This window comes from Salmo salar, chromosome ssa03, assembly GCF_905237065.1.
Source record: "Salmo salar chromosome ssa03, Ssal_v3.1, whole genome shotgun sequence".
NCBI classification, from domain to species: Eukaryota; Metazoa; Chordata; class Actinopteri; order Salmoniformes; family Salmonidae; genus Salmo; species Salmo salar.
Genome location: NC_059444.1, coordinates 9,984,897 through 10,005,554, shown reverse-complemented (window position 1 = coordinate 10,005,554; position 20,658 = coordinate 9,984,897). Strand labels below are relative to the sequence as shown.

General features: G+C 43.0%; 1 protein-coding gene across 1 annotated transcript; it reads left to right on the top strand.

Annotated features, from left to right (window-relative positions):
• The first annotated feature begins 12,259 nt into the window (after positions 1-12,259).
• On the top strand, positions 12,260-20,379 carry LOC106598174 (rhodopsin kinase grk7a). The gene is made up of 4 exons (XM_014189236.2): positions 12,260-12,978; positions 13,516-13,959; positions 17,826-18,106; positions 18,620-20,379. The coding sequence occupies exons 1-4, from the start codon at positions 12,382-12,384 to the stop codon at positions 18,957-18,959; spliced, it is 1,662 nt and encodes a 553-aa protein (XP_014044711.1). The 5' UTR covers positions 12,260-12,381; the 3' UTR covers positions 18,960-20,379.
• The last annotated feature ends 279 nt before the right edge of the window (positions 20,380-20,658 follow it).

Here is a 20,658-nt window from a genome sequence, read left to right as displayed (position 1 = left end):
TTATGGTCTACAGTACATGCACATGGTAAATAAAAACAAAACAATTGCATTTCAAATAATGTAGGGCCCTATAAAAACTGCGATGCTGAGAACGCGGACGGAATCAGAGAATTCAGACATTCAAACGGAATTCAATAATATTCAAAAATGTTTTGAACTTAATAGGAAATTAGCTAAATGTATTGAACTTATTAGAAAATGCATTAATTTGCCCAGGTTAATCATAAGACATCAACAAAATGCATCAGTGATTCATATTTGTATATTCATATTTTCCTGCAGATTTCTGAAACGGCATATGAATTCCCCTATGTGTGTGTACGTGCGTGGTGCGTACGTATTAATGTAGCCGTTAGCGACACACCTACTCATTCAAGGGTTTTTCTTTATTTTAACTATTTTCTACATTATAGAATAATAGTGAAGACATCAAAACTATGAAATAACACACATATGGAATCATGTAGTAACCAAAAAAGTGTTAAACAAACCAAAATATATTTTATATTTGAGATTCTTCAAAGTAACCATCTTTTGCCTTGATGACAGCTTTGCACACTCTTGGCATTCATGACGCTCTAAACCCAGCTCCCTACGGTCTAAACGTTCCCAATGAGTGGGTGAACAATCCAATGCTTCGTGAATTCTGCTTCACAATGATAGGAAGAGCCGACATCGATGGATGAAAAAGCGACATCACTATGAACGCTTGGCCACCACAAGCCAGTTATCCCACTTTTCTGACACCTCCTGCTTAAAACCCCAAAAGTCAGAAGTATCGTATAGCCCCGCTTTCACGGTCTGTATTCATACTGAAAATCAAGATCATGCGAGCTTTTGCCCTTAGGACAAAATACAATGCCATCTAACCCGAAAAGGCCTGTGGGGTTGATGGTATCCTAAATGGAATATTAAAATATACAGACCACAAATTCCAATTGGCTATACTTAACCTGTTATGGCTAGGGGGCAGTATTTTCACGGACGGATAAAAAACGTACCCGATTTAATCTGATTAGTACTCCTGCCCAGAAACTAGAATATGCATATAATTATTAGCTTTGGATAGAAAACACTCCAAAGTTTCTAAAACTGTTTGAATGGTGTCTGTGAGTATAACATAACTCATTTGGCAGGCCAAAACCTGAGAAGATTCTGTACAGGAAGTACCCTGTCTGACCATTTCTTGGCCTTGTTGATTATCTCTATCTATTACAGGGGATCTCTGCTCTTACGTGACACTTTCTACGGCTCACATGGACTCTCAGAAGGCGGCAAAATGCTGAATCGTGGCTTTGCAGGCTCTGGCTGAAACGAAGTAGCGCGTTTGGGTAGTGGCTGGTTACAGTACTGTGAGACTCAGGCTCGTGCCCGCGTCGACCGAAAGCTTTGTTTTCTTTCCTCTGTTTAGCTAAACGGAGATTCCCGGTCGGAATATTATCGCTTTTTTACGAGAAAAATGGCATAAAAATGGATTTTAAACAGCGGTTGACATGCTTCGAAGTACGGTAATGGAATATTTAGAAATCTTTTGTCACGAATTGCGCCATGCTCGCGACCCTGATTTACCATTTCGGATAGTGTCTTGGAACAAAACGCCGCAATTTGGATATAACGATGGATTATTTTGGACCAAACCAACATTTGTTATTGAAGTAGCAGTCCTGGGAGTGCATTCTGACGAAGACAACAAAGGTAATCAAACTTTTGTAATAGTAAATCGGAGTTTGGTCAGGGCTAAACTTGGTCGGTGTCTAAATGGCTAGCCGTGATCGCTGGGCTATCTACTGAGAATATTGCAAAATGTGCTTTCACCGAAAAGCTATTTTAAAATCGGACATATCGAGTGCATAGAGGAGTTCTGTATCTATAATTCTTAAAATAATTGTATGTTTTTTGTGAACGTTTATCGTGAGTAATTTAGTAAATTCACCGGATGTTTGCGGGGGTATGCTAGTTCTGAACGTCACATGCTAATGTAAAAAAGCTGGTTTTTTGATATAAATATGAACTTGATTGAACAAAACATGCATGCATTGTATAACATAATGTCCTAGGGTTGTCATCTGATGAAGATCATCAAAGGTTAGTGCTGCATTTAGCTGTGGTTTTGTTTTTTGTGACATTATATGCTAGCTTGAAAAATGGGTGTCTGATTATTTCTGGCTGGGTACTCTGCTGACATAATCTAATGTTTTGCTTTCGTTGTAAAGCCTTTTTGAAATCGGACAGTGTGGTTAGATTAACGAGAGTCTTGTCTTTAAAATGCTGTAAAATAGTCATATGTTTGAAAAATGGAAGTTTTCGGATTTTAGAGGAATTTGTATTTCGCGCCACGCCCATCATTGGATATTGGAGCAGGTGTTCCGCTAGCGGAACGTCTAGATGTAAGAGGTTAAACTCTTTAACATCAACCTCAGCTCTGGCAACAATCTCAGCTCTGGAGTAAATCCGGCGCCGACAGAGATGGCCACCTCGCTTCGCGTTCTTAGGAAACTATGCAGTATTTTGTTGTTTTATGTATTATTTCTTACACTGTTACCCCAGGAAATCTTAAGTCTTATTACATACAGCCGGGAGGAACTATTTGATATAAGAACAACGTCAACTTACCAACATTACGACCAGGAATACGACTTTCCCGAAGCGGATCCTCTGTTTGGTCCACCACCCAGGACAATGGATTGGATCCCAGCAGGCAACCCAAAACAACGGCGTTGCAGAAGAGGCAGACGGAGCGGTCTTCTGGTCAGGCTCCGTAGACGGGCACATCGCCCACCGCTCCCGAGTATACTACTCGCCAATGTCCAGTCTCTTGACAACAAGGTAGACGAAATCCGAGCAAGGGTTGCCTTCCAGAGAGACATCAGAGATTGTAACATTCTCTGTTTCACAGAAACATGGCTCACTTGGGATACGTTATCACAGCCACCTGGTTTCTTCACGCATCGCGCCGAGAGAAACAAACATCTCTCTGGTAAGAAGAAGGGCAGGGGTGTATGCCTTATGATTAACGAGTCGTGGTGTGATCATAAGAACATACAGGAACTCAAGTCCTTTTGTTCACCTGACCTAGAATTCCTTACAATCAAATGCCGACCGTATAATCTACCAAGAGAATTCTCTTCGATTACGGCCCTGAAATAACTTCATTTGACTCTATGTAAAATGGAAACCACATATCCTGAGGCTGTATTTATTGTAGCTGGGGATTTTAACAAGGCTAATCTGAAAACAAGGCTCCCTACATTTTATCAGCATATCGAATGCGCGACCCGGGCTGGCAAAATTCTGGATCATTGTTACTCTAACTTCCGCAACGCATACAAAGCCCTCCCTCGACCTTTTGGCAAATCTGATCACGACTCAATTTTGTTGCTCCCAGCCTATAGACAGAAAGTAAAACAGGAAACGCCCGTGCTCAGGTCTGTTCAACGCTGGTCCGACCAGTCTGATTCCACGCTTCAAGATTGCTTCGATCACGTGGACTGGGATATGTTCCGGATAGCGTCGGACAACAACATTGATGTATACGCTGATTCTGTGAGCAAGTTTATTAGCAAGTGCATCGGTGATGTTGTACCCAAGGCGACTATTAAAACCTTCTCCAACAACCGTGGATTGATGGCAGCATTCGCGCAAAACTGAAAGCGCGAACCACTACTTTTAATCAGGGCAAGGCGACCGGAAACATGACCGAATACAAACAGTGTAGCTATTCCCTCCGCAAGGCAATCAAACAAGCTAAGCGTCAGTATAGAGACAAAGTAGAGGCGCAATTCAACGGCTCAGACACGAGAGGTATGTGGCAGGGTCTATTATCAATCACGGACTACAAAACAAAAACCAGCCCCGTCACGGACCCCGATGTCTTGCTCGAAGACAAACTAAACAACTTCTTTGCTCGCTTTGAGGACAATACAGTGCCACCGACACGGCCCGCTACCAAAACCTGCGGGCTCTCCTTCACCACAACCAACGTGACTAAAACATTTAACCTCTATGGGCTAGGTGGGACGCTTGCGTCCCACCTACGTAACAGCCACTGCCAGCCTGTGGCGCGATTTTCAAAACCTTAAAAATCCTATTACTTCAATTTCTCAAACATATGACTATTTTACAGCCATTTAAAGACAAGACTCTCGTTAATCTAACCACACTGTCCGATTTCAAAAAGGCTTTACAACGAAAGCAAAAAATTAGATTATGTCAGCAGAGTACCAAGCCAGAAATAATCAGACACCCATTTTTCAAACCAGCATATAATGTCACCAAAACCCAGAAGACAGCTAAATGCAGCACTCACCTTTGATGATCTTCATCAGATGACAACCCTAGGACATTATGTTATACAATACATGCATGTTTTGTTCAATCAAGTTCATATTTATATCAAAAACCAGCTTTTTACATTAGCATGTGACGTTCAGAACTAGCATACCCCCGCAAACTTCCGGGGAATTCGCTAACATTTTACTAAATTACTCACGATAAACGTTCACAAAAAGCATAACAATTATTTTAAGAATTATAGATACAGACCTCCTCTATGCACTCGATATGTCCGATTTTAAAATAGCTTTTTGGTGAAAGCACATTTTGCAATATTCTAAGTACATAGCCCAGGCATCACGGGCTCGCTATTTAGACACCTGGCAAGTTTAGCACTCACCATAATCATATTTACTATTATAAAAGTTTGATTACCTTTTGTTGTCTTCGTCAGAATGCACACCCAGGACTGCTACTTCAATAACAAATGTTGGTTTGGTCCAAAATAATCCATCGTTATATCCGAATAGCGGCGTTTTGTTCGTATGCGTTCCAGACACTATCCGAAATAGTAAAGAAGTGTCGCGCATGGCGCAATTCGTGACAATAAAATTCTAAATATTCCATTACCGTACTTCGAAGCATGTCAACCGCTGTTTAAAATCAATTTTTACGACATTTTTCTCGTAGAAAAGCGATAATATTCCGACAGGGAATCTCCTTTTCGGCAAACAGAGGAAAAAATCCCAAAGGCGGGGCGGTCGGGGTCACGCGCATAAGCCCAGTGTCCCTTGATCGGCCACTTGAGAAAGGCGATAATGTGTTTCAGCCTGGGGCTGGAATGACGACATTCTGTTTTTTCCCGGGCTCTGAGCGCCTATGGACGACGTGGGAAGTGTCACGTTAGACCAGAGATCCTTAGTAAGTGATAGAGATGGAAAAGAAGTTCAAGAAATGGTCAGACAGGCCACTTCCTGTAAAGGAATCTCTCAGGTTTTGACCTGCCATTTGAGTTCTGTTATACTCACAGACACCATTCAAACAGTTTTAGAAAATTTAGGGTGTTTTCTATCCATATGTAATAAGTATATGCATATTGTAGTTACTGGGTAGGAGTGGTAACCAGATTAAATCGGGTATGTTTTTTATCCAGCCGTGTCAATACTGCCCCCTAGCCCTAACAGGTTAAACGTGTTAACCCTCGTAAGGCTGCCAGCCCAGATGGCATCCCTAGCCGCGTCCTCAGAGCATGTGCAGACCAGCTGGTTGGTGTGTTTACGGACATATTCAATCAATCCCTATCCCAGTCTGCTGTTCCCACATGCTTCAAGAGGGCTACCATTGTTCCTGTTCCCAACAAAGCTAAGGTAACTGAGGTAAACGACTATCGCCCCGTAGCACTCACGTCCGTCATCATGAAGTGCTTTGAGAGACTAGCCAAGGATCATATCACCTCCACCCTACCTGCCACCCTAGACCCACTCCAATTTGCTTACCGCCCCAATCGGTCCACAGACGATGCAATCACACTGCACACTGCCCTAACCCATCTGACAAGAGGAATACCTATGTAAGAATGCTGTTCATCGACTATAGCTCAGCATTTAATACCATAGTACCCTCCAAACTCGTCATTAAGCTCGAGACCCTGGGTCTCGACCTCGCCCTGTGCAACTGGGTCCTGGACTTTCTGACGGGCCGCCCCCATGTGGTGAGGGTAGGAAACAACATCTCCACCCTGCTGATCCTCAACACTGGGGCCCCACAAGGGTGCGTTCTCAGCCCTCTCCTGTACTCCCTGTTCACCCATGACTGCGTGGCCATGCACGCCTCCAACTCAATCATCAAGTTAGCAGACAACACTACAATGGTAGGCTTGATTACCAACAACAACGAGACGGCCTACAGGGAGGAGGTGAGGGCCCTCGGAGTGTGGTGTCAGGAAAATTACCTCACACTCAACGTCAACAAAACAAAGGACTTCAGGAAACAGCAAAGGGAGCACCCCCCCCCATCCACATCGACGGGACAGTAGTGGAGAAGGTGGAACGTTTAAAGTTCCTCGGCGTACACATCACGGACAAACTGAAATGGTCCACCCACACAGACAGCATTGTGAAGAAGGCGCAACAGCGCCTCTTCAACCTCAGGAGGCTGAAGAAATTTGTCTTGTCACCGAAAACACTCACAAACTTTAACAGATGCACAATCGAGAGCATCCTGTCGGGCTATATCACCGCCAGGTATGGCAACTGCTCCCCCCACAACCGTAAGGCTCTCTAGAGGGTAGTGAGGTCTGCACAACGCATCACCGGGGGCAAACTACCTGCCCTCCAGGACACCTACACCACCCGATGTCACAGGGAGGTCTAAAAGATCATCAAGGACAACAACCACCCGAGCCACTGCCTGTTCACCCCGCTATCATCCAGAAGGCGAGGTCAGTACAGGTGCATCAAAGCTGGGACCGTGAGACTGAAAAACAGCTTCTATCTCAAGGCCATCAGACTGTTAAACAGCCATCACTAACATTGAGTGGCTGCTGCCAAAATACTGACTCAAATCTCTAGCCACTTTAACAATAAAAAATTGGATGTAATAAATGTATCACTAGTCACTTTAAACAATGCCACTTTATATAATGTTAACATACCCTACATTACTCATCTCATATGTATATACTGTACTCTATACCATCTACTGCATCTTGCCTATGCCGTTCGGCCATTGCTCACCCATATATTTATATGTGCATATTCTTATCCATTCCTTTACACTTGTGTGTATAAGGTAGTTGTTGTGAAATTGTTAGATTGCTTGTTAGATATTACTGCTGGTCAGAACTAGAAGCACAAGCATTTCGCTACACTCGCATTAACATCTGCTAACCATGTGTATGTGACCAATAAAATTTGATTTTGCATATTCCCCAATTTTTGGAACCAAGGACTGATCACCCCAATCCCGACCCCCAAAAAAAAAAAAATATAAACCCACCACAACAACCCCCACCACCCCAAAATTACAACAACAAACCAAAACAAAGGCAAAGCCTCCAACAACAAGTCAAACACATTTCTTGATTACCCTCTTCAACATATATATATCAACGAAATAGCGAGGGAACTAGAACAGTCTGCTTCACCTGGCTTCACCCTACTAGAATCTGAACTCAAATGTCTACTGTTTGCTGATGATCTGGTGCTTCTGTCCCCAAACATGGAGGGCCTACAGCAGCACCTAGATCTTCTGCACAGATTCTGTCAGACCAGGGCCCTGACAGTAAATCTCAGTAAGACAAAAATAATGGTGTTCCAAAAAAGGTCCAGTTGCCAGGACCACAAATACAAATTCCATCTAGACAGTGTTGCCCTAGAGCACACAAAAAATTATACATACCTCGGCCTAAACATCAGCACCACAGGTAACTTCCACAAAGCTGTGAACGATCTGAGAGACAAGGAAAGAAGTGCCTTCTATGCCATCAAAAATAACATAACATTTGACATACCAATTAGGATCAGGCAAAAAATACTTGAATCAGTTATAGAACCCATTGCCTTTTATGGTTGTGAGGTCTGGGGTCCGCTCACCAACCAATAATTCACAAAATGGGACAAACACCAACTTTTTATTTTATTTATTTTATTTTTAATTAACCTTTATTTAACTAGGCATGTCAGTTAAGAACAAATTCTTATTTACAATGACGGCCTACCAAAAGACAAAAGGCCTCCTGGGGGGACAGGGGCCTGGGATAATAAATAAATATAATAATATAAATATAGAACAAAACACACATTACGACAAGAGAGACAACACAACACTACATAAAGAGAGACCTAAGACAACAACTTAGCATGGCAGCAATACAACATGACAACAACATGGTAGCAACACAACATAACAACAACATATTAGCAACACAACATGGTAGCAGGACAAAACGTGGTACAAACACTATTGGGCACAGACAACAGCACAAAGGGCAAGAAGGTAGAGACAACAATACATCACGCAAAGCAGCCACAACTGTCGGTAAGAGTGTCCATGATTGAGTCTTTGAATGAAGAGATTGAGATAAAACTGTCCAGTTTGAGTGTTTGTTGCAGCTCGTTCCAGTCGCTAACTGCAGCGAACTGAAAAGACGAGCGACCCAGGGATGTGTGTGCTTTGGGGACCTTTAACATAATGTGACTGACAGAACGGGTGTTGTATGTGGAGGATGAGGGCTGCAGTAGATATCTCAGATGGAGGGAGTGAGGCCTAAGAGGGTTTTATAAATAAGCATCAACCAGTGGGTCTTGCAATGGGTATACAGAGATGACCAGTTTACAGAGGAGTATAGAGTGCAGTGATGTGTCCTATAAGGAGCATTGTTGACAAATCTGATGGCCGAATGGTAAAGAACATCTAGCCACTCGAGAGCACCCTTACCTGCCGATCTATAAATTATGTCTCTGTAATTTAGCATGGGTAGGATGGTCAGCTGAATCAGGGTTAGTTTGGCAGCTGGGGTGAAAGAGGAGCGATTACGATAGAAGAAACCAAGTCTAGATTTAACTTTAGCCTGCAGCTTTGATATGTGCTGAGAGAAGGACAGTGTACCGTCTAGCCATACACCCAAGTACTTGTATGAGGTGACTACCTCAGACTACCTCAGAGGTAGTAATCCCACCTGTGGGGAGAGGGGCATTCTTCTTACCAAACCACATGACCTACAAAGCCGGCGTGAGGTAGCAAGAATAGGATGGGAGGCCTAAAGTCTGTAACCAATAGAGAGTCAGTGTCCCGAGTCTGGGAACAAACATAGTCTGTCCCACGTTTGGGTAAACAAGAAAGTTCATAGTCAACAAAGCAAGCAGGAGTCATGAGGCAAATAGCAAAATACACAAGAAAAAAAAAATATATATATATATAAAACTACTTGGGGCTAGCCATTGTAAGTTCAGAGTCACTCGCCCCAACCGGGGCGGCAGGTAGCCTAGTGGGGGGCGGCAGGTAGCCTAGTGGGGGGCGGCAGGTAGCCTAGTGGGGGCGGCAGGTAGACTAGTGGTTAGAGCATTGGGCCAGTAACTGAAAGATTGCTAGATCGAATCCCCGAACTGACAAGGTAAAAATCTGTCATTCTGCCCCTGAACAAGGCAGTTAAACCCACTGTTCCTAGGCTGTCACTGTAAATAAGAATTTGTTCTTAACTGACTTTCCAAGTTAAATAAAGGTCAAATAAAAAACAGTGTGTGTGTGTGCGCTGGAGGCAAGTGAAAGCTTGGGAGAGGTGGGGGTACCTGTACCAGATAGGGCAGACAGTGAACAGATCACCAAGTGGAATCCCAGCAGCATGCAACAGGAGTAGGTGTGTTGTATCTGGTCTTTCCTATCAAGCCTGGCAGCCTTAACTCAGCATTCAGTCCCCATAAAGTAAAATATATTTTTTCATTTTTCTTTTTCTTCTTGGCTTTCAAAATAGCATCAGACCAAACACTACTCACTCAGTTCCAGGTTGGATGGTGTCCTCAGGTCTCTGCTGTTTGTTTGCTAGAGCACCCTCCGTATAGCTTGGAAAAATAAATCCTTTCGTAGCAGTAATCCCTCCAGGTAATTTTGGCCAAAATTAGGTTATTGAGACTGCATGCAGAATTCTGCAAAAATATCCTCCGTGTACAATGTAAAACACCAAATAATGCATGCAGAGCAGAATTAGGCAGATACCCGCTAATTATCAAAATCCAGATAAGAGACGTTAAATTCTACAACCACCTTAAAGGAAGTGATTCCCAAACCTTCCATAACAAAGCCATCACCTACAGAGAAATTAACCTGGAGAAGAGCCCCCCTAAGCAAGCTGTTCCTGGGTCTCTGTTCACAAACACAAACAGACCCCACAGTGCCCCAGGACAGAAACACAATTAGACGCAACCAAATCATGAAAAAATAAAAAGATAATTACTTGACACATTGGAAATAATTTACAAAAAAACATAGCAAACTAGAATGCTATTTGGCCCTAAACAGAGAGTACACAGTGGCAGAATACCTGACCACTGTGACTGACCAAAAATTAAGGACATCTTTGACTATGTACAGACGCAGTGAGTTTAGCCTTGCTATTGAGAAAGGCCACCGAAGGCAGACCTGGCTATCAAGAGAAGACAGGCTATGTGCACACTGCCCACAAAATGAGGTGGAAACTGAGTTGCACTTCATAACCTCCTGCCAAATGTATGACCATATTAGAGAGACATATTTCCCTCAGATTACACAGACCCACAAAGAATTTGAAAACAAATCCAAATTAACTCCCATACCTATTGGGTGAAATACCACAGTGTGCCATCACAGCAGCAAGATTTGTGACCTGTTGCCACAAGAAAAGGGCAACCAGTGAAGAACAAACACCATTGTAAATACGACCTATATTTATGTTTATCTATTTTCCCTTTTGTACTTTAACTATTGGCACATAATTATAACACTGTATATAGACATAATATGACATTTGAAATGTCTTTATTCTTCCTGAACATTTGTGAGTGTAATGTTAATTGTTATTTATTAAAAAAACATGTTTTTAAATCTATTTAACTTCCTTTGGCAATGTAAACATATGATTCCCATGCCAATAAAGCCCCCCATTAAATTGAAATTGAATTGAGAGAGAGAGAGAATTCTTATGGTTCTAACGATGAACTTAGCCTTAATATGCTTTTGGGAAACTGGGCTGTAAGATCATTGTTTGCTCTACTCGACTGCTTACAACTCTTTCATTTTTTTAATTTTACTTTTATTTAAACTAGGCAAGTCAGTTAAGAACAAATTCTTATTTACAATGACAGCCTACCCTGGCCAAACCCGGACAACGCTGGGCCAATTTTGCGTCGCTCTATGGGAAACCACTGGGAAGGATCTCGTTCATCAACTCAACGTTCATGATTATCATTAGAAAACAGTCTAGGACTTGGTATATAAGTGCCATAGTGTGATGCAGCCTGAATTGAAACCAGGGACTGCAGTGACACCACTTGCACTGAGATGCAGTGCCTTACACCGCTGCGCCACTCGGGAGCCAATGTAAGGCAAATTTACGACTTGTCTAGCCTTTGCTCCAATAACCTCCAACCTCTAAGCGCTGTCTTATGTTTACAAACATTCAGGCGCATGCAGCATAATGCATGAATCAGTTATATTTGAATTATGCAACAAAAAAAACTTGTTCATCAAATGTTCAGAAACCATTCAGACATGGGATAAATCTTGACCCGGCACAGCCAGAAGAGGACTGGCCACCCCTCATAGCCTGGTTCCTCTCTAGGTTTTTTCTTTGGTTCTGGCCTTTCTAGGAAGTTTTTCTTAGCCACCGTGCTTCTACCCCTGCATTGCTTGCTGTTTAGGGTTTTAGGCTGGGTTTCTGTACAGCACTTTGAGATATCAGCTGATGTAAGAAGGGCTTTATAAATACATTTGATTTGATTTATATATCAACAAGTTATCTGCCAATTTACGTCTCTGCCGCATAATCCAATAAAATCTATACTGGCTAATCTGAGTACTTCAGAGATCTCTAGGACTTCATAGTAGATGGGAATTCTAGATGTAATTGTTTTCAATAATTTGGGGTTTGTAATAATGAAAACAAAAGGTATGAGGGTATGTTTGAGTGAGTTTATGTGTTGTATGAGTATATGTGTTGTATGAGTATGTGCAGACAGATCATCTTCTCTCTTCTCATCATCTCAACCTAAGTGTTTAGTCAACAGAACCCAATGCGCCTCCAATAGTCACAGGTCGACACCGGGCCAAATATAGTCAGCCATAAAGCCTCTTAGGAGAGAACCTTCTTACAGTTCCCTTTCCGTGAACAGCATCTGCGAATAGACAACACAAAGATCCTTAAGCCAAAATCCCTCCCAGGTATTTAATTCTAAAGGAGTAATTACTGGGTGTATCTTAGGTCTGCAGGTACGTGTGTTGTTGCCGCTCATTCGCGTCCAGTCTTTGGAGCGAGTTGCACACTCACACTCAGAAACACACTGCACAGAGCAAGGGATCCTAAGGAACTGCTGAAGAACCCAGTCACATAGGGGGGACAGACCAGACAAAGCCACCAAGATGTGTGACATGGGGGGATTGGATAACCTGGTGGCCAACACGGCCTACCTGAAAGCCCAGGGTGGTGACGACAAGGAGATGAAAAAGCGTCGTCGGAGTTTGTCACTGCCCCCGGCTGAGCAGTGTGCCACCGTCCGGACTACCATTGATAAGAACTTTGAGTCGCTCTGTGAGAGGCAACCAATCGGCAAGAAGTTCTTCCGGCAGTTCCTGACTGCTACCCCAGAGTACATCAATGCCGCTGAGTACCTGGACGAGCTGAATGACTGGGATCTGGCGGAAGGCGCTGACAAGGACAAGCAGAGGGCGAACATGATGAAAAAGTTTTGCAAGGCCGACTCCAAAAACTTTCTGACCTACCTCCCTGGGGAGGTAGCTGACAAGTGTAAGGCAGTGACGGACAATGACTTTGACGAAGTGATGAATGTCAAGGTGAAGGAAGCCACACGGGAGTTTCTGAAAGACAAGCCCTTCACAGACTACCAAACTAGCCCCTTCTTTGACAAATTCCTGCAGTGGAAGGAGTACGAGAAGCAGCCCATCAGTGATAAAACCTTTTACGAGTTCAGAACTCTGGGTAAGGGAGGTTTTGGAGAGGTAAGCATGTAGAAACCAATACAGCAGCATCATGTCTTTGCAACACTGGCAAAATGAAACATGTCAGTAATATGTATCTGCGATATTATCTCTTTAATGAATGTAAAACAAATGTGTGGCAACAGGACAATTCACAAAATAAAGAATTATGCACAGAATCAATGATTAATCCCATGTAGTCATTCCCATAGTTTCACTGATGCAGCGTCTATCAGTACAAAGTACACCTCAGTTAACTTGCAAAGAGCTAATCTCTCGATAATCCCCCACAAGGGATGACCCACGGTTCTTAATTCCTAAAGTACAGAATCCGTTTCATCACACGTTACTACTCTATGCATACTTTCAAGCTTGTATCATTATCAAGTTGTTCTACAAGATGAGAGAATTCTCAATGGAAACCCCAAATGTCTCCCTGTTCAAGCGTCATGTGTCAGTATCAAATCTGAGTGTCACATGGTGCCATTTATCCAAGCCTTAGGGAACTCTGCTGAGGTATTCAAGAGTCCTTCTAACCCACGGTCTCCCTCTGTTCAGGTATGTGCCGTACAGGTGAAGAACACAGGCCAGATGTACGCCTGCAAGAAGCTGTGCAAGAAGCGCCTGAAGAAGAAACATGGTGAGAAGATGGCCCTGCTGGAGAAGCAGATCCTGGAAAAGGTCAACAGCCTGTTTCTTGTCAACCTGGCCTACGCCTATGACACCAAGACCCACCTGTGCCTTGTCATGACCCTGATGAACGGCGGTGATCTCAGGTATCACATTTATTACGTCAGTGAGAAGACCAAGGGTATTGAGATGCCACGCATCATCTACTACACAGCGCAGATCTGCACAGGCATTCTTCATCTGCATGAAATGGATATCATATATCGTGACATGAAGCCCGAGAACGTGCTGCTGGACAGCTTTGGCCAGTGCCGACTCTCTGATCTGGGTCTGGCCGTGGAGCTACCTGCTGGAAAGACCATCTCCCAGAAGGTAAGCCTTGGATTTTCAAAAACGTGTAGTTGACTGTGGCTTTGGGAAACTATCGAAAGTCGGGAGCAGTAGGGATGGTGGAGAATGAGTATGAAGAGATAATTATGATGTCATGACAATGAAGACAATAAGGTTCCTTTATGGTTGTGATCTGATAGCAAGCTTCCAGAATTGACCTTTTCATCATAGTGTGATAATTTGGATGGTTAAAAGTGCCTGTGGCTTCTAATGCATTTTCTAGTGAATTGGCAATGATGTGTCCGCAACAGCATTAGGTCAAAAGCCAGGCTGAAGGGTTTTATATGGGATCAGAAGCGACGTGCTATGTCACACAAAAAAAATGAGGAGTAACTTAATATGGGAGGGAGTGGGTGAGTTTATGACATGGTATTGTCCTATCCCTGCCTATTAGATGATGGGGCTAGGGTTAGGGTTGATAACATTTGACCTCAGAGTCTCACACATATACTCTCTGGACCCTATGTCTCTGAAGCTTTTGCTGTAAATATGGAGGGATTACTGGATCGTTCAGGATCTGTCCAAGAGGAGTCTCTGGCTCCATTATATAACCCAGGGATGCGCAAGATGGAGGCATGGTGGCTTCAAAACAGTGCCCCTCCAGTCATCTAGTGTATATATAAATCTTTGATCTACACCAGGGATGGGCAACTTTGATTGGTGTGGGGACCACGAAAAATCTGAACTCATCATGAGGGGCTTGCGTACCCACATCAGTACCTACACATGCAGTCAGAGCCGGCCCTAGCCTTTTGGGGGCCTTAAGTTACATTTTGTTGGGGGGCCCTCCTCACCTTGCGAGCAAAACATTTTAGCCCCCCCTCTTGACAGAGGAGAGAATAAAACAAATCCTGTAATTCTACACATTTTGCCATGGGGCATAGAGAAGTTTTACCAATTTTATAACACATTTCATGCAATTCTACTCATTTTACCATGGGCCAGAGAGAAACATTTGCAGTTTTACAGCTAATTTCCTGCAAGTCTACTAATAACTCTGAGAGAGATTGACAAACAAAATCAATGGGTGCCCCCCAGATGGTAATTCGACCATGATTACTAAAAGATAACTGGCTAGACTAATTTACCAATCTAAAAATGTTTTTCTGACCCACGCTAATTGAGTGACTATCAGTGACTGACATAACAATAGAAAACCTGCTGATGCACAAACCACATGTCAAAATTTCATTTAGTGTATTCTACTATTCTAACTACTGTCTGAATCTCCCCCCAATTTAAAAAAATATATTTCTTTGGAAATTGTCAGTTGCCCATCCTTGATATAACCGATTTCATCCTTAATGGGTGGTTATTATATCCCAGACAACTATAGGAGGACCATTTTGGGGGCATTGTAAGTAGAGTTGGGGGTTGGGTTTGGTGTGTCAGGGGTGTCCTCCTGATCTCTACAGTCAAAAGGGGATTATTATGTCCAGCCCCTAAACTCCTTGGATACTGCATAAACTCATGGGTACAGCAACCTTTGTGCAATATAAAGATAGGCAATATTTATGGAGCCTCTTGAGACTATAGAATGGTCTATTATAAGATCTCTATGTGGGGTGTCTATTTGCACAACCAGGATACAAAAAAATTAGGTCATCAAAACCAATCTGACCAATCAAAGACACAGGACAGGATTTTGCAAGTCAACGAACCAGAGAAACTGATAGTTTAGAAGCATCTCCCTTGGTTAAGTCAACCATTTCATTCAGGGATGACAAGGCTAATTGTGTTAATTGTGCAAATTGTGTTGTTACCTGGGTGTTTGACTGATACTTGATGAAAAATGCATGTTAGGAAGACTTCTGCCTGTACTAGTTCTTAAGATGCTGTGTGTATGTTTATCAATCCTGTGAACCAGTCAACCATTAGCTTTTCAGTCAAATGATTTGTCACAGAGTTTTACAGATTGGGGCATCTCTACAGGTCAATGAAGAGTAAGATGCAGGCTCCGTAGAAGCCCAGTAAGCTCATTATCCAGAGCTCTTCTCTGGTCCTCCTCGGCAGACCGGGGAGCCTTGACTAACCCCCCATAGGCTTGGCTGGCTTTGGCCTTGTAAGCCTCTTACTTAGCAGGCATTACACAAATCAGTCCCCTGATCAGACTAGCAAAAACAGGTTAACCTTAGGCACAGTTTGTGTGTATTAATGAACTAGACCATTTTGATGGTCTACTTACAATTTCTTGACTATGCAGTGTATTTAGTGAGGCCTTAGATCTACAAAAAAGTTTGAGGAATTAGAGGCCAAAGTTTGCCCCAGCTGTTTGGCCAATGGCTGGACCAATCAGGTGTTTGGTGAGCTTTGATTTGACCAGTCACAGGGAGTAAGTAGTCCATCGCTGTCCTCTTTTGGAAAGGTGTTTTCAATGTGGTTAGCAATTAAGCGCGGGTCAAAAGTCAACCGAAAGATGGGCGTGGCATGTCCATTTTTGTGTACAAGGAGAAACCTGGCAAGCAGTCCTGCTTTAGCTCATGCAGGATAAAAGCTAATAGACACCTGGTACCAGGGACTCCGTGTTGAGTCGTGCAGAAGAACAACAGCCCTTAGCTGTGGTATATTGGCCATATACCACACCGCCTCGGGCCTTATTGCTTAAATAGACACCTGGTACTCGAGACTCCGTGTTGAGTCGTGCCTAAGAACAATAGCCCTTAGCCGTGGTATATTGGCCATATACCACACCCCATTGGACCTTATTGCTTAAATAGAAGCCTGATACCAGTCAACCAAGGTGAAAAGCTCTTGAATTCATGCTATAGGTCCAATGTGCAGTGCTGTGCTAGTGTCGTCCTCTAGAATACAGGACCACAGGGCTCTCCAGGATGTATTGCTAAGCACATTTGTAATGCTATACTTGTGCATGGTTATACATATAGATGTACACGTGTGTGTGTGTGTGTGTGTGTGTGTGTGTGTGTGTGTGTGTGTGTGTGTGTGTTGTTTTCTTACAGTATATGGTGCATGTGGTCGCTCACTAGAGTCCATGGATGGACATCCTTTATGTAAGCAGAAGGAGAGGTACATCACCCTGGATGTGCACATGACTCTTGACAGGAGAGAGTGAGAGATTAGCATTAGCATTAAGCTACTTGTCCCACACTATGGCTGAAGTCAGGAAGGAGCATAGGAGGGACTAGAGAGGGACAGAGAGAGAGGGACAGGAAATAGAGGGGTTATATAAAACAGCACATGGCTGTGTTCATAGCCATGTCCTGTTTTATATAATCCATCTTCTCCCTGTCCCACATGGCTGTGTTCAAAGCCATATCCTGTTTTATATAATCCATCTTCTTCCTGTCCCTCTCTCTCTGTCCCTTTCTAGTCATTCCTAAGATCCAGCCTAACCTTATGTTCCTGGTCTCATCCTCACTAGGTCTCACCTGGTCTCATCTTCGCTAGCCCGAGGCTAGTACTTCTTAGACCAGGCTAGTAGAAAGTGTGCCAAACTAACACTAAAACATTATTTTTTGTCTAATCATATCTCATGGTACAGACCCTTGGCAAGTAGAATATCACTCAGGCTGTTCCATCTTCATCATGTGGATCAGCTTTCCGATAACCCATTATAACTGGCATCGGCATGCTCTCATCATCTGTCAAGAGAAATGTTGACTTTTGAGAAACAGGAAACAGATACAGTAGAGAAGGAACTGTAAGGATGGTTAATATCACTTCTAAAACCATGTTACCCATGCCATGTGATGGATCTGATATCATGACAGGAACAAATGAGCTGATATTTCAAACATACCGTACGCTGATGAGTTGTCCTCTAATTGTCTCCATCTTGCTTCCATTCTTCCTGAATCTCTCCTCCTGCCTCCCCTACACCGTCCCAGGCTGGAACCGGAGCGTACATGGCCCCTGAGATCCTGAACGAAGTTCCCTACAGGACATCGGTCGACTGGTGGGCGCTGGGATGCAGTATTTACGAGATGGTGGCTGCCTACACACCATTCAAGGGTCCCGAATCCGGGAAGCAGAAGGTGGAGAAGGAGGAGGTGCAACGTCGCATCTGCAAAGAGGAACCCCCATGGGAGCACAAGAACTTTGACGCGCCCACAAAAGCCATCATCCAGGAGTTCCTCAAGAAGAATATCGATGAACGCCTGGGCTGCAAGTAAGATAATCAGTCTGTCCAGGCTACCATTAATATACGCAATGATAACAATTATCTATTCTTTACTGAAGTTGTCATTTATGAAGAAACAGCCCTATCAAGTCAGGTAGCTCACCATAGCTGGCATAATAGCATTCCTTTTTCAATTACAGTCAATTCAGAAAATAAACCAAATTCCAATTCCACATTTTCCTCATTGAAAAGCATAGCAGAGAATTGGAATGTGAATGTTAGCATACTTTCTGAATAGACAGGAATTATAATGAAATTGACCCCAAACCTGTTGTTGGCTAACATGCGAGCATGTTACAATTGATCAAGGGCAGTATCAAAAGTATCTGATGCACTCTGCAAACAACTGGTTGAATTAATTTTTCAGTACACAGTATTTAAGTTTGTTTGTTCAACTGTACAGCTTGCTGAGTTATCTGTGACGTTAGCCTAGTTCGCTAGTTAGCCTTCACCTGCCAGTATGATGCTCATACAGATGTGTCGACAAACTTTCCTCCACAGGGGAGGAGGTGAGGACCCCCGTAAGCACGAGTGGTTCAAGTCCATCAACTTTCCTCGTCTGGAGGCTGGTTTGATCGACCCCCCTTGGGTGCCCAAGCCCAACGTGGTCTATGCCAAGGACACTGGCGACATTGCTGAGTTCTCCGAGATCAAGGGCATTGTGTTCGACGCCAACGACGAGAAGTTCTTCAAGGAGATTGGCACGGGAGCCGTGGCCATTCCGTGGCAACAGGAGATGATCGATACGAAACTGTTTGACGAGCTGAACGACCCCAACAGGAAAGAGTGTGCTGGGGGTGATGACGGGGAGGGGAAGTCTGGCACGTGCACATTGCTGTGAGCAGTCAAACCTGGCACGTATATACACCAAAACATGGCACCAATACATCAACTGATTCGCTCATGTTCTGTAAAATTCTTGTAAAACATTACACACAGAAATAATTGAACAAAATGCATCGGAGAACAGCAGGAGAGAGAGATGAGGTATCCTTCACTGGACCGGGTCGATTGCCAAGCGATTTTAGTAATATGTGTTGAAAGTTCCCGGAGCTTCCGAACACATAGGAGAGTAAAGGTGGCTTTACCATGATTGGTATTGGTAGTCTCTTCAGATTGCAGCTACTCCCAGATGTTTCTCATGATGTATTAGTGCCCTTCTGGCCAACAGGGGTCGTAAGATTAAAATATAACAAATTCATATGGTGGATAAAACATTTTTTAAATGATTAATGGATGAATACAGGCCTCTGTTTACATACAGCCTGCATCAGAAAGATTTGTGTATGTAGACTGCAGTGCTAGCCCTAGGCCTGAAACCTAGGCATTGGCCACAATGGAGCACGGTATGCTGAATTTACTAGTTTGGGAATATGGTTGGGATCTCATTCTTGATTGTGTTCCATTAATTGAATTTGATAGAGGCCACGTTTTTTTTCAACACCCCCCGTCCCCCGTCCCCCACACCGAGATGAATTTTGTCTCTCTAAAGGCAGAGGTGATAACTTTATTTTTGTCAAATATTTCAAGAGATGAATGTCTGTATGGACACATCACCTTTTTAGAAATTCCACCTGGAAGCGATCAAAAGCTAATAAATAATATTTCTACCATCAGAAGTTATTTCAAAACAAAATGTGGCAGAGATTTACTTACCTATAATGACTTACCTTTAGTCGATCACTAAATTTCCAAGCAGATGGACTTTCCAATCTAGCATCTAGTTTTATTTTAAAACGGTGTTGTATATGAATATAAATATGTCTATCTATGCATTGACAGGGGAGAAATCCACAGATTAGGTGCTAGTCAGGACTGGATGAATGCTCAACTCTCGTTGGGCTGTGAAGGTTCCATGCCCTGGTTTCTCAGGAGAGAGGAATGTAGAGAAAATCCAGTCGGATTCTATATTCGAAGATTGAACATTGAGAGGAGTTGGGCTAGGCCAACAATGTGTTCCTGTACCAGGAATATCTATTTGTCCCCCCCCATGCTTCCATTCATGTGATTTGTCTGAAGTTCGAGATACGTGTACAAATCTCAAGTTAGAATCTAGTTAGCTAGCTAGCTTTCAAAACGTTTAACAAAAAAATTCACTGTTCCCTTGTTTGTTGTCTCAGGGCTAAGACTTATTTCATATAATAATAATAAAATATTATTATTATTATATAACTTTAAATTGACTAACTTTATTATATTATGCTATTAATATAAATATCATAAACATACTTGTAAATATAATTTGAGAGGAAAACATTACAGATGCTACTGTAGGAATGTGTCATTTATCAGGGACTTGCTTGAATCTTGAATTATTTGAATAAAAAATATGTCTTTTAAAGCTTTTGTTTTTTCTTACTACCTCCAATGGTAATTCACTATTGTACTTGTTCCTGTGTGTTCCTGTGTGTTCCTGTGTGTTGTGTGTGTGTGTGTGTGTGTGTGTGTGTGTGTGTGTGTGTGTGTGTGTGTGTGTGTGTGTGTGTGTGTGTGTGTGTGTGTTTGTTCTTGTGAAAAGCACTTTTCATTCATTTCGCTCA

Coding starts and splice junctions, on each gene's coding strand:
- LOC106598174 (XM_014189236.2), top strand. CDS start 12,382: ATGTGTGACATGGGGGGATTGGATAACCTGGTGGCCAACACGGCCTAC. Junction 12,979..13,515: donor GTAAGGGAGGTTTTGGAGAG/GTAAGCATGTAG, acceptor CCCTCTGTTCAG/GTATGTGCCGTACAGGTGAA. Junction 18,107..18,619: donor GATGAACGCCTGGGCTGCAA/GTAAGATAATCA, acceptor TTTCCTCCACAG/GGGAGGAGGTGAGGACCCCC.